A 15,301-nucleotide genomic window follows, 5' to 3' on the forward strand; every position below is an offset into this window, starting at 1 on the left:
CAACTACTTCTGATGGCAAAAGGGTTTATAACTGTTCTAAAACGCCACATTCAAAGGCGGACTAAAAGCCTGCTGTCATACGGTTTAGATGCAATAGTTCTTCAAATAGGGATAGTGGAGCAAACCTGTTTTCCTGCACTCAAAAAGAAGGGTAAAAAGAAGTAGTTGCGTGAAGAATGAAAAAGAGATAATGGTCGGATTGTCGGTTTTGGAAAGTTACAAAATTTAGTACGTAGCCACCCTAATTCAGATGTCAGAAAGGTTTTAGGGTAGGGGTTTCAGAAGCTGTTTGAGGATCCAACAAGCACTTTGTTCAAAGCATACCGATGCCTTAAGAATTCTTGAATCGATGTTGGTCTGGCCCCTTGACTGAGACCAATTTGGCTTTGGGGACCCTTACAGAACATAGCATCACCTCCCATAAATATCTGAGGGGTTGGTAGGGTGTTTGGGCTTGCCCTTAGTGAGTAAAGGGAGCTTGGAGATTCAGAAAGCCCTTTTTGATGGACTGAAAGGAGCTGGTTGAGGTGGTTCAAGCCCTGTGGATGTACTCCATGTCCACCTGGGAGAGAACCAGGACATGTTGGGGCATTTTACTTCCCATTTGGAGATGCATTAAGATGAGCCATTAGGAACAACAGGAAATAGCCAGGCTCACAGACCTATGGCCTACTTTGCCTAGCCTGCTACTTCTGTGACCAGGTTACATTGTAATGTGTGTACTGTCCATAAGAACATGACAACACCCATATGACATATCATAAGCTACCACCAAATAGCGAACCTTTTGTGTTCAAATGACAAATGTTTTATTTTTCTTTAATGTTTTTGCCCTAATATGTAGAAGGGTACTTGCGCTTAGGCTGCTCAAGCTCACCATCTAATATAATATATCCTGATTAAAAAAGATTTCCAACAAAAGGGAACTTTTGCTCAAAATGATGTAGTGGCTAGCACTTTGACTTGTGGTTTTCAAAGCATATCAGCCACAAATATCTGTACGTAGGCTCAGTATTTCTCTCAGATGTTTCTGGTTGTCACATAGATAAACCCTCTGAAACACTGACACACTAAAACTCTTCAGGGAAGCCCAGACTAATGAAATAGTTTTACAGTTAGGAGCTCTGTAGTTCATGCCACTCACACCTATTTCTTGGTGGGTAAACTGGAATACATACTGCCTGCAAGTGAGACTCACCCAGCGACACCTTGGTAATGGTGGCCGTTGAATATCTTTCAACGGCTGAGAAAACATAATTGAGCAGTAACAAGGAGAAAACAAAATGCCCAAAGAGAATTGCAGTTTTTACAGACAACACCAATATCAGGCCATTATTCTGTCAAACCAATATCGGTTTCACCCTTATACTGAGTGCGTTAGCAGTTGTATTGATGCAGCAGTGGCTCTGAGCCAGATAGAGGCATGAAAGGTTAACTGTAGGAGTCAAAGCCAAACCTGTGGAGAAGGAGTTTATCATGCCTAAATCATCCCAGCAGCTCAGTGCCACAGATGGGAGAGTGATGTGTTGGATAAAGATTTTTTTTTTTTGTGCTGCAGGATTTTCAGCCACCAGCACTGATTGTCACTGTACACTTATGTATGAGCTTTATGTGTATTTGGGTTTTACTGTAGATGCAAGAGTTCTTCCTTGTTAATGCTCAGTCATACCACCAGAGTGCATTAGACTTCCTACATTGACTTCAAATTCAAGGACTTGTCCATTATCCCTAAAGCCACTAATTTGCAAATGTTAAACTTTGATGCACCCTAGTGGTAGTATTAAATTACACAGTAACTCAGTTGAATAGGCTGAATGCAACACAAAGATGTCACCACTTGGCACTAGGATTTTTAGAATTTCCCTTACTCTACAATCAAAAGGTTAAGCCATCAGAATAATTTGAAACATGCTATAACCACATAACTATCTACGCAAGTGGCTTTAAGGAGTAACAGACTCAAGTCTTGACTGGTATTTTGTCCAGTATCCAAATATGGTGGTAGTTAATTAATATTAAGTTTGATGACATTCAAGGACTTTTCAATGACTTTAATGTCTTTGTGAAGTACATTTAAGACTAGGGCCATGTCATTAGGTAGCTCTGATATACAAATAATATTTTTGTGTGTTTTTGTTTAGATTACTAAAATACTTTCAATGCCCCTATATTAAAAAGTCTGACTGTGGAATTCTAATGATCCCACTGGCCACATGTTTTTTTCTGTCAGTCAGTTAGGGCAATTTGATTAAACACTATTTTGGGAAATCTTACCACATGAGCACAATATACTGTATGTAACATCTTAAAGGCTCTCTACATCCACTGCCTTTATTTGGTATTGTATTTTAGTGGTAGTAACAAATAGCATTGAGTCAAATTATGTACAAAAGTGAACCTGTGCTTTTGGAAATTCCTAGGAGGCCGGGACCTGTTTGGTAATCCAGCGTTGGTCCACACACTGTTTTCAAGGCCTGTGTACACCATGCTACACATCACCACTGATGAGAGTCTGTGTCGAATCTCTCCATTTCTCACTTTTGCCACAAATGTCAGGTTTTGGCTGGAAAGGATAGAGTGTGGAGAGTGTTAACCCATAACCAGCCACTGTATTCTACAACTCACTGTAGTGTCACAACAACAGCAGTATCTGGAATCAGACTATTAACCTGAAGCATCACTTACACATGAGAACCTCCTCCTCTTCCTCCTCCTCCTCCTCCTCCTCCTCCTCCGTCTGCCGTTGCCACAGTAGTTTCCAGACTAACAGACCAGCCCCTGCTCTCTAACAGACACTTGTGAATGTCTTTATTGTATGGATGTAAATGACAACCTCAGCACACACTCGTCATGCCACCTCTTTTACGGCTGCTCATTCTTTCTTTTCATTGTTATTTCTTCTCTCTGTCACTCTGTTTACAGCCGTTGGCAAGGCTTCAGCTGCCCATCTCTACTTTTATGGTTTGTTTGGGTTTTTATACATGCCTGTCTCTGTTTCCTGGGCATCTTTTGTTGTATTTTACATGCTTTGCTTGCTGGTTTATTAATAAAGATGTGTCTTCAGGCAATATCTGATGAATGTGTTTTCTTTCTTTTAACTCTTCAGTGTCTAAAGTCTTGTTTCAAACTTGGAAAATGAGAGCCAGCAACATAAAGTGATGCTAGCAAAATAAATTACATGCAGTACAAACCAAGAATATATAGGAGACACATCTATAAATTCTTTGCAGGTGCTGAGTAACAGTAATCTACACCAAAACTGTAAAACATTGTTTTTGACCACAAATGGTACTCAAGTAGGGGTGAGTATGTGAGCAGTGTTGGAAGCCTTACTAAGTACACATACACAAGTACTGTACATTATAATTACAATTTTGATGTACTTCTTTGTACTTTTACTTCTCTAGGCTACATCTTGGAGGGAAATATTGTACTTTTGTCACTACAATTTTTCGCAGCTACTGTAACAGTAACCTACTTACTACTTTTTAGATAAATATTCTATACGTAAAATGACCAATTTATAAAAATATACATTGTTACAGATTATCCCTTTATAGGGCACTCATTGAAATACTTGGAAATTCAATATTTCAACCCCTAGAGAATTATTGGGGGACATTACATGACCTTTGTGACATTTTTATGTTTCAAAAATCCACATGGTTCTACAACCGCACAGAGAGGCATGGGGAGGCTATTTTGGATATTTAGGGAAGTTACCAGATAAAGCTAGTTATTCGCCCAATAAATGGTTAAACCACCCAACAGTATACAATATTAAAAGTATGGTACAGTAAACAGTACTTAATTTTGGTAGTTTAAGCACACTTTACTGTGGCAATACTTTCGCTTTGGTAGGATTTTGAATGCAGGATTTTAACTCTAATTGTACTTTTTACTACAAATACTAATGGAGTATTTTTTCATTGTGGTAAGGGAAAATCTCAGCACATATTTGCTGATTTTGAAATTATGGTGTTAAGATCTCTTCTAGCATATAGATTTCTTGCATGGATGTAGCTTATTATAACCCTCAGCCTATCAGATGATTTCCCCAGTGGTCACTCGCGGTTTTATAGCGAAAAAACCAAAGCGCCCATTGATCACCACTGTAAAAGACACTTCTGGAGCAGGGCAGGACACCTCGAACTACAGGCAAGGTAATTTATGCTTCTTTCCATTATAAAGTTTTCTATATGTAAAACCTTCCCCGAGCATTACAATACATTTTAATATATGATGTCATCACAATGACAATCACAATCTATGTGCAGAGTGGGAACTTATGGTCAGGGCCAGCGGGAGAAATACTACTGCGCAATCATAAATATGAACTTTTTTTTGGCGTTTGACTTGCTAGCCGCCAGCAGAGTTTTAGCAAAGTCCTTCTAAGGCTCTTATTATAATGTCTCTGGTTTTAGGACTGAATAGGCGCCATTTCGGGTCTGGTACCTAGCACTTATAATGCACACGTGAGCTGTTGTGACTATATGACTAAAATAAATACTAAAATCTCACGCAACTTACACTCAACTTACCAGTAGAATATGACAGCTAATGTTAAATGTAAGTAAACTTTAGATATTCCTGAGTCAGTTTGTTGTGCTACGACTCTTCCTACCCTGCAGTTGTCCTTCTTGTGACAAGTAGCGCATGGTGGCTAATGTTGGCAAACTATAAATAGATGTTGCTGTGTAAGTGACCTTCACTTACTCAGTTTGTTGGACTATGGCTGTTCTTTATTGGGCTACATTTTACTTAACCTTTTACCGTTAACATGTAATTGTCACTTGTGGTCACAACACACATTATTTAAAGTAAAAACAGGAAACCACAATAAAATACTCAATTACAACTGCACATGAAATGCTAACCTGCAATATGTATTTTCTGGCCACTTGGGGGCAGCAGAAACACATTATCTTCTTTTAAAATTGTTCATGGCAAACTTGTTAACACACTGTTGCCTGTTTACACTTCCAGCCATACTAAACAAACATTAGCATTCATTAGAAGTCCTGCTTGTGTCCACCTGATGAATGTAAGTCTAATATTCTCTCTTCGCAGTTATTTACCTGCTATTTGGTACAGGGTTTGTAGGGTACAGTGAGTTTTTAGAGCCTAGGAAATAACATCCATCCATCCATCCATCTTCTTGCCGCTTATCCGGGGTCGGGTCGCGGGGGCAGCAGCTTAAGCAGGGAAGCCCAGACTTCCCTCTCCCCAGCCACTTCGTCCAGCTCTTCCAGGGGGACCCCGAGGCGTTCCCAGGCCAGCCGAGAGACATAGTCTTTCCAGCGTGTCCTGGGTCTTCCCCGGGGTCTCCTACCGGTGGGACGTGCCCTGAACACCTCACCAGGGAGGCGTCCGGGAGGCATCCTGATTAGATGCCCGAACCACCTCATCTGGCTCCTCTCGACGTGGAGGAGCAGCGGGTCTACTCCGAGCTCCCTCCGGATAACTGAGCTTCTCACCCTATCTCTAAGGGAGAGCCCAGCCACCCTACGGAGGAAGCTCATTTTGGCCGCTTGTACCCGCGATCTTGTTCTTTCGGTCACTACCCAAAGCTCATGACCATAGGTGAGGGTAGGAACGAAGATCGACTGGTAAATCGAGAGCTTCGCCTTTCGGCTCAGCTCTCTCTTCCCCCTGACGGATCTGTGCAGAGTCCGCATTACTGCAGACGCCGCACCGATCCGCCTGTCGATCTCCCGTTCCATCCTTCCCTCACTCGTGAACAAGACCCCGAGGTACTTGAACTCCTCCACTTGAGGCAGAATCTCATCCCCGACCCGAAGAGTGCACTCCACCCTTTTCCGGTTGAGGACCATGGCCTCGGATTTGGAGGTGCTGATTCTCATCCCGGCCGCTTCACACTCGGCTGCGAACCGATCCAGTGAGAGTTGGAGGTCACGGACTGATGAAGCCAACAGGACCACATCATCTGCAAAAAGCAGTGACCCAATCCTGAGGTCACCAAACCGGACCCCCTCTACACCCTGGCTGCGCCTAGAAATCCTGTCCATAAAAATTATGAACAGGATCGGTGACAAAGGGCAGCCCTGGCGGAGTCCAACCCTCACTGGAAACAAGTCCGACTTATTGCCGGAAATGCGGACCAAGCTTTGACACCGGTCATACAGGGAACGGACGGCCCTTATCAGGGAGTCCGATACCCCATACTCCCGGAGAACCCCCTACAGGATCCCCCGAGGGACACGGTCGAATGCCTTCTCCAAGTCCACAAAACACATGTGGACTGGTTGGGCAAACTCCCATGCACCCTCAAAGATCCTGCAGAGGGTGTAGAGCTGGTCCACTGTTCCACGGCCCGGACGAAAACCACACTGCTCCTCCTGAATCCGAGATTCGACTATCCGACGGACCCTCCTCTCCAGCACCCCCGAATAGACCTTACCAGGGAGGCTGAGGAGTGTGATTCCCCTGTAATTGGAACACACCCTCCGGTCCCCCTTCTTAAAAAGGGGGACCACCACCCCAGTCTGCCAATCCAGAGGCACTGCCCCCGATGTCCACACGATGCTGCAGAGTCGTGTCAACCATGACAGCCCCACAACATCCAGGGCCTTGAGGAACTCGGGCCGGATCTCATCCACCCCCGGGGCCCTGCCACCGAGGAGCTTTTTAACCACCTCGGCAACCTCAGCCCCAGAGATAGGAGAGCCCACACCCGAGTCCCTCGGTCCTGCTTCCTTACCGGAAGGCGTGTTGGTGGGATTGAGGAGGTCTTCGAAGTATTCCTTCCACCGATCCACAACGTCCCGAGTCGAGGTCAGCAGCGCACCGTCCCCACCGTACACAGTGTTTACGGCGCACTGCTTCCCCCTCCTGAAACGCCGGATGGTGGTCCAGAATCTCTTCGAAGCCGTCCGGAAGTCTTTTTCCATGGCCTCACCGAACTCCTCCCATGTCCGGGTTTTTGCCTCAGCGACCGCCCTAGCTGCGCTCCGCTTGGTCTGCCGGTACCTGTCTGCTGCCTCCGGAGTCCTACAGGCCAAAAAGGACCTATAGGACTCCTTCTTCAGCTTGACGGCATCCCTCACCGCCGGTGTCCACCAGCGGGTTCGGGGCACCGACCACCTTGCGGCCACAGCTCCGGTCAGCCGCCTTAACAATGGAGGCACGGAACATGGCCCACTCGGACTCAATGTCCCCCGCCTCCCCCGGTACATGGTTGAAGCTCTCCCGGAGGTGTGAGTTGAAACTCTCTCTGACAGGAGACTCTGCCAGACGTTCCCAGCAGACCCTCACAATGCGTTTCGGCCTGCCAGGTCTGACCGGCATCCTCCCCCACCATCGGAAATAACAATGGAGCTATATTTGTGTCTATTTTGTATACTGTTTTGTATACCATTTTGCATTGTATTTTAACTATAAATGTGTCAATGATGTAGTGGAGTAGAAAATGGAAATACTATTCTTCAGTCTTCTACTTGGTACTTTCTATTACTGCCTTTCATTAACTAAATGTTTGTGCAACATTTAGAGGAAAAATATACATTCTGTTTTTTGCATCCATGGAGACAGGGTTGGTTTGACAACAAAACAACAAAACCAGACTGGATGGTTGAATACAGTATGGTCTACTTAGAAGTGCCACTGCTGATTCAACTCTCTCATACACACACACACACACACACACACACACACACACACACAGAAAGAGAAAGAGAGAGAGAGAGATCATGTTCATGTGTTAACTAGCAACAGCAGTCCACTATCCCAGTCTTGTTTATCACCCTCCTGCCTCCTGCCTCCTCTCTCCTCAGACACAAACACACATACACACATCAGTTTCACCCAGTATGTCCAAGCTGCTGCCTCTTCAACCTGGACTGGGACAACTAGACGATGGCCTGCGTCCTAACACTGTCCCGAGCACCACACATTCCTCCACAGGCAGACAGACAGGTGGGAGATCCTGGCAGACATGGATCCACACAGACAGAGGTAAGTAGCTTTTTCAATCTGAAGTTTGCATTTGCTTCAAAATAAAAACCAGTGTCACTTTAATATCATGTCATAGTAAAAAATAATAATGAGGTAAAGCATTTGACTGAACCAGCCCTTCTTTGATGTAATTCGGATCTCTTGCAGATAGTTGTTAATTTGTGTATTTTGGTCCATATCCTCTGCAGCTCTTTTACAGACAATAATTAATTATAATAATTATTTGATAACACATTGTCTCATGAGTTTTTATGAATTTCTTAAAGCAATTTATTAATAAACAATGTGTGGAATGCACACAGATATTTTTTTTTACCAGGTCCATAGTTCCCAAAAAATAGACACTTTCTGTTTTTCAAAAGACAAATATTCTATTATATCGATAGAGTAAAACAATAGGTTTTGAGCCAAGTCTATAGTGTTGCGAATCGTTTAAAGAACACAACTATAACCATTAATAAAGCCATGAATTATACTTATATAAGTATAAGACAAACAAGAATATATAAACCCAAACATGTTTTCAGCCCCACAACCAGTGGTATTATTTCAGCATATATTTCAACCACATGTTCTCAAAATAATTTTTCCCTAAAGTAACTTTAAAGTGACATAAAACATTTCACCCCTCATCAATATCTCACCCTTCCAGCCCGCCCAGTGACCCCTCATCCAGGCCAGCAGCTCACTCTGGCCTCAGTGGAGTCCCTGATCCGTGGCAGACTGCCAAACATCAAGTCAGCCTTCATGGCTTTGGACCATGATGGAACAGGTCTGGTGAAAAAAGAGGAGTTCAGACGTGTCCTGAAGAGGTGTCTGTCTGTCAGCCAGAACCAGTTGGACACCCTCCTCAATGAGGTGAGACAGAGATTAATGTTTAGGTTTAGGTCAGTTTTATATGGACATTTTTATTGGACCTTAATAGTTGTAATCCAGAATTGTGTACAAACACATATTTTAATTCAACATAAAAATGACATTATGTTTTACACATGTAAAAAGTGCCACCATAAAAATACATGTTTAGTCATATTTATGCAGTTGTGTGTACATTTGAAATGGGTTTTGCACATTTGTGGGCCGTGTGACATTTGTAACATCCCTCCTATTTGTTTGTGGATTTTTGTGCAATTTGTACTGCAGCTGATTTGTAGGGAGAAAAAAAATCCACAAATTTGAGGTGCAGTGAGTAATTACACCAGCAGGTGGCGACATTTCACCACGTGAGCTTATGGAATTACGAAGGGTAAAACAAGAGTCTACCTAGCATCCACATTATTACAACAGGAGAGAACAAAGAGAAGGATAGTGGCCTGGCTACAATAATAAAAACAATAAAAAAAGGTGTGTGTATGTGCTCACATGCACTCTTATCATGCACACATACACCCACCTGCCTCTTTAACCAGATTGGACTCTTCGCTTTTCCCTGATACAAATTAAAATGCAGTTAAGTATACTTGCAACAGAAAGTGCATTTAAAGCACATAACTACTTTTGTATTACATTTAGATATGAACAAACTGTATTGACTTTGTGTTTTAATGTACCGTCTTAAAGTGTACTTTAGGTGGCAGAAGCTCTTACAATAAGTACCTTTATAGTTGTACTTTAATATATTCATAAAAAGTGTATTACTCTTTACTCTAAAAAGTGTGCAAGTACAATACCTTTAAGCATGCTTAGGTGTACTGTAAGTGTCATATTGATAAGTGCATGTTGCTCCCAACTCAAGATGCCTTTGAGCAGATGCCTCCTGATTAAACTCCCTGGAGACTTCTTGCATCATCTTCTGAACAAACACACTGATTTTTGTTAACATCAGATGAAGGATGGGACAAATGGTGGAACTTTTACTGTGCAATTCATAAAATGCTGTAGGCTTTATGATGATGAAACAAGTGTGTGATTGGTCAAGCCGGAAACCTGCTCGTTGCTGCTCACAGTTTTAATTTTGGCTAATTGAGCTACTCCCATGTATATCATTTGAGCCTGACATTAAAATGTGATTTGTATCTGGTAGAAAACATATGTTAATGAAGGTATAAATGCACTTAGTATGCATTGTGATCCTAATGCGATCGGATCAACCAGACTACATTTGGAGGTGGTCATTGTGATTGGATCTGAGCCAGGTGTAAATGCAGGTGGGCTGCTCTGCTAGAGAACTGCAATGGTCAGAGTGTGGTGTATGATTGATTTGGTTTGATATACCAATTAATATACCTTTTTAAAATCATGTTTGTCTCTTTAGAATAGTTTTTTGTATTGCAGTGTTTTATTTATTTATTCATTGTCTGTATGGTACTGACCTGAGCAAATTTAATTTCCCTTTGCGGACAATAAAAAGAATACCTGTCTGTCTGTCTGTCCGCATCAAGATCTGATGACAAAGCAGCTCAGAAAACGAGAAGGCATTCTGACACCAGATGTAGATACAAATACCTATTGATCGGATGTCATTACCCAGATAATGTATCCAGATACAGATCACATGTTAGTACCAGGGCCTTAGTAATTAGGCTTTGGAGTCGTTGAATTACTAAAAAAAACACAAAAAACATGGTGCAACCAAATGAAGGTATGTAACTTCAAAGAAAAATGGTTGGTGCAGCTTGTAAGAAATACTATAATAATGCACATGGGACAAATGGTGTGTTCTCACCCGCTTGTCTATTGTGTAAAGCAGGTACAGCAACAGATTTTCTGTAGGCGTCTACATGATAAGTCTATGTTTCAAGTTTTAGATTCTAGTACACACAGTGCCCAGTATTAAAACAATGTCCCTAAGCAACAGCACTCACAGCACTCGTGTGTGTAACAAATGTAAAAATGTCTATGCTAATTAAGTGATAATAGTTCAAATACCGTCTCCACTGATTGTTATGTAATTTACCAATGCTTGTACATTTTTCAACATTACTAACTACTTTCAATATGTACAGATCTTTTGCCAGGATTTTCTGCCTCATTGTTGTTATGAGAGCAATTAACCAGAAGATGGCAGTAGAATACTCCTTTTTAAATCCCATCCAGTCTGCTGACATTGACAAATGAGGCTCTGTGGCCGTGGAGACTGGTCAGAGGAGAAGTGAAGCTGGCAGCTGGCAAAGCAGACGTTATTTGTTTGCACTTGTGTTGCGTTTGGCTGGCATCAGTTCCTCCTCTTGGTCCAGCTGACTGACTTATTCTTTGTTTAATTTTGTACATTCCTCAGTAGCCTGCAGATGTTTACCAAAAAAAATGAAGGAATCAATAAAAGAAAAGCCTCAAGCAGTAATAAACGGTGGATGATTCAGGAAGTGGAGTTTTTTAAGTCATCACTCTGCATCCGTGAGGCCTAAATGAGTAGTGTCGAGGCCCTGCAACCGGGATGTCTCTGCTCCAGCGTTGATCAGTGGAGCGTGCGTGTTGTGCATTCAGTGTCCATGCACGGCGGCAGTGGCGTAATTCCCCCCTCTCCCTTCATCTTCATCTGTGTGCACACGACGCCTCTGTCACTCCGCTACGCCACTGTAATCGTCTCCACTGTTCCTCTTTGTTCCGTCTCAGCGCTCACGCCTGACAGTTTGACTGCCTGTCTTTCCCACACAGATTTCCTCCCATAATATCAGCACTTTGTGTCTTACACCCCCCCTGAACACAACCCCACTTCCCTGCATTCCCTACCCACCTCTCCCACTCAGTCTTATTCATTAAAGGCACTGTGTGGGTTAGTGTGTATGTGTGTGTGTGTGTGTGTGTGTGTGTGCTTTTTTCCAGGAGACTTGTGGAAAGTTTACTTTAAAGGACTATCACCGGAGTAGCAGCTGTTGTTCTGGTGACATTTTGATGTAGGAAGAGATGCCACAAGCAGCCCGACAACCCCCCCCCCCCCCCTCTATTCTTCTTCTCTTGTTTATTTATCTAGCCGGTCTCATCGGTGCCACATTTTCAAAAGAAGAGATCAAGATCTCTTTTGTGTTAAATGTTGATCAATTATTAAATGTGCTCCGGTTGCTGTATCTGTAAAAAGAGAAGTTCCTTGAATAATAGAGAGGGAGAAGGGGGCTGGTAGGAAAAAGAAAGACAATCACAATCACAGCTGACAAATCAGATGATTAATAGGGAGTCAGTGGTACTGACAGACAGGCAGACAGAGAGACAGACTCATGCTGACAACAAGAGAGAAAATCCACTGCATCATCCTCCCCTTTACTGAATGTATTTTTTCTGTGGTTAGTCAATGTGATTAAAATGGATTTGGATTCATTGTAAATGTTGCAGCATCCTACATTCTCCGCAATGTGAAATCAGATTTTGGTAAGACGACTGATTTCATTTTTTTTTTTTTTTTTAAGATCAAAGAAAATCTGAGACTGTCCTCACGTCATCATATTATCTTCTAGTGAGTGAGGATTTGTGATTCAAATCTTTCACCTACTGTATACAGAGCGTCACGAATGAGGTGAAATTAAATGAAAGTGATCTTGCAATTTGGGGCTAATTATTGAATCTGTATCTGAATCTTTCCAAACATAGCAGGATCAGGACTCAGAGACCCAAGATGTCTTTCTTGTTGAAAGTGACAGGGCTCAGTTAAAGTTGAAGTATGTAACTCTGACACCAAGTGTTTAGAAATGGTACTGTGGCCCACGTTCAAAACACTGGAGAGAGCTGTTACTCCTCGCCCCCTCCCTGCCAGAGTGTACTTCACGCGGGTTGCCAGTTGTTGGACGTGATCCTGCATATCCTCCTCCGTATCAGCGGGTGCAGCTCAGTGCTGTATGATGCTGTAACCGTCTCCATGTTTCAAAGGCATCTCCTATACATACCCTGGTTTTGTTTCTCAAATTGTCACAACGTATTTGAGAGTCATAACAAGACTTTTTTGGTTTTGTAACATCAGACATTATCTGCAGTGTTCCTAGCTGCAGCTCAGTGGCACCTGGCAACCTGGCTGCTGAAACACTACTGGCTTGGTGATTGGTAGCTAGGTGGTGGGTGGCGCATCAGGCCAAAACACAGAATGACAACATAAACATTACTTGTGGGCTGCAACTGAGCTTTTCAAATGTGAATATTCTGGCTGGACTACTACTGTCAGTGATATCAGTGCTTGAAATGAACATGATTCCTTAATGTCTGGTTACATTTTAGGTCCATTTTATGATTATTTGGAATATATTTGTTACATACAGCTACTTTAAAGGTGTGAATGTGATCATGTTATCTTTGTTCTTGATAACCATCAAGGATAAGTCTGGTGATACTGGTATCCTGCAACTATTAGAAACTTGTCAACGAGCCACACTGTTGGATTGGGTGACATGTTCCTTCAATACCTTGAACACATTCACTGTAGTTTATTTTGTATCATTCCCTTACACACCGTTCAGAAAAAAGTCCCTATCAAATGACAAACTTTCTGTTTGTAGGCTACAGGTGTCTTCCCCTTTTCTCATGGATTTAAATCATAGATAGATGATGTGTGCACAAAACTGGTAACCCCTTAAACAGGATCATGTGATCATACCTCTTCCCTCTTCTACTGATGGATAAGAAGACCTGATGAGGTGGCCTCAGATAATGAAGGGTTGCATATGACATTGAAATGGTGAATAATCTGAAAAGCTTGGAGACTACTTAGTACTTCCATAGTCATGAAGCACACATGACAGAACCAACTGAGAGCCTCAAAGTCCCATATTACACACCTTAGCTAACACTAAGCTAATTTACTGTACTTTGTTTCTGGTGTCCAGCTTGCCCTCCCATTCTTAATAGTGAGTAGTAGTAGAGGGCAGAGCAATGATCACATTATTCTCTGTAAAGACCAAGTTTGATGGGAAATATGCTAATTCACTTTCTTGCAGTAAATATTAAGCTATTACTAGCAGCCGACTAGAGAACAGCTAGTTTTGTCCCAATCGAACAGATTAGTTATAACATTTAACATGAGATTGATAGGCAAAAAGTATCGAAACGGACTAACACATAAGTGTTTTTGATCAATCCTGTAGTTTGAACCAACAGATTGTTGCAGGCATTTAGAATAACAGGGATTAGCAAATTAAACACTATTCAAACAGGGTGTGGACCATTTTTCATTACGTTGGTATTTATTGCAATGAAACTGATATGTCATATTCTTTGTCTCAGTATTAGTAAGCATTTTTAAATGACGTGGAAGTTCACTACAGTTAGTATTTTTTTGATTTAAGAGGAGATTATTCTACAGAGATATCAATAATCATGGTTAAGCCTTTTGTTGCTTTTTTCTGGAGAAAAAAAAGTACTGATATTTACAGAGGATTTTATCCATCTTCTCAATATGTGTGTTATGGCCCCTGCCCTCCATCCCATCAGCCACTGACCTCCTTCTCACCTTCAAGGTGAACTGCAGGTATAACCGTGCCTTCATAGGTATATAGAGCATGGAGATCCTCCCTCCCTGCATCCCCTGAAGGGTGGTTGTGGTGGTGGTGGTGGTGGGGGCTGCTGATAACAGTGATAATTGGACGGTGTGGTGTCTATAATAAGATTCAATGCCAGGAGCTCCACTGGGGATCGCTGCACTGGATTACACAATGGAAGGATGTAGGGCAGGGCAGCAGGGACTGTACTTTGATTATGAGCCACCAAAATAGGTATACGTGTGCTTGTGTGAGCGTGTGTGCCAAGTATTTGTCTGCTTGATTCAGTGTATGTGTGTATTTGTGTGTGTAGGCTTTGTTTTGTGTGTGTTTTTTTAGGTTTGTGCCAACTTTTTACAAGTTTGCCTTTAAATGTGTGTATCTGTGCATGTGTGTGTAAAGGCACAAGGTCAGAACAAAAGCATATGAGCGCATTCCCCAGGTGTGCCCAGTTGCAGAGAACAGCACCTAGTGTATTCCCCTACCAGCTTCCTCTTGAAATTACAGTTCAACCCACCTGACGCCAGCCAGACACATCACCATGCTGCTCTTCCTGTCCCCTTGGGGACGCCATTACACGTGCTATTATCACAAATGCCTATATTGAAATGTTTGAAAAGTTTGGAGTGGGTTTGAGAGCAGGATTATGTTTCCTCCACACCATCATCTTCATCCTCTTCTGGCTTTTTATCATCATCAATCTCGCAGTAGTGTTTTCTGTGTCTACATGTCTTTTTTGTTTGTGACTGTCGTAGGTGTGCAAGCAGAGCGGCGCGACGGTGAACTACATGTGGTTTCTGAGGAGGTTTAGCCGAGCTCCCACAGCCCACAGAGCCTGCAGCAGCCTCAGCGTGAGGTACAGACGCTCCTCTGGATTAGATTTCTGCTAAACAAAGAAATGCCATGCTGCATTTGCATTTTCATGCATTTGG

At 42.5% G+C, this 15,301-nt stretch overlaps 1 protein-coding gene across 1 annotated transcript in view; it reads left to right on the plus strand.

Annotated features, from left to right (window-relative positions):
* Positions 1 to 7,829: 7,829 nt before the first annotated feature.
* efcab6 (EF-hand calcium binding domain 6) overlaps positions 7,830 to 15,301 on the plus strand; it is a 51,112-nt gene continuing 43,640 nt past the window's right edge. Inside the window, exons 1-3 of the mRNA XM_053314205.1 lie at positions 7,830 to 7,974; positions 8,627 to 8,832; positions 15,125 to 15,225. Coding sequence (XP_053170180.1) covers positions 7,830 to 7,974; positions 8,627 to 8,832; positions 15,125 to 15,225 — 452 coding nt within the window. The remainder of the gene's footprint in view (positions 7,975 to 8,626; positions 8,833 to 15,124; positions 15,226 to 15,301) is intronic.

The sequence above is a fragment of the Scomber japonicus genome, chromosome 23 (genome assembly GCF_027409825.1).
Source record: "Scomber japonicus isolate fScoJap1 chromosome 23, fScoJap1.pri, whole genome shotgun sequence".
Taxonomy (NCBI): domain Eukaryota; kingdom Metazoa; phylum Chordata; class Actinopteri; order Scombriformes; family Scombridae; genus Scomber; species Scomber japonicus.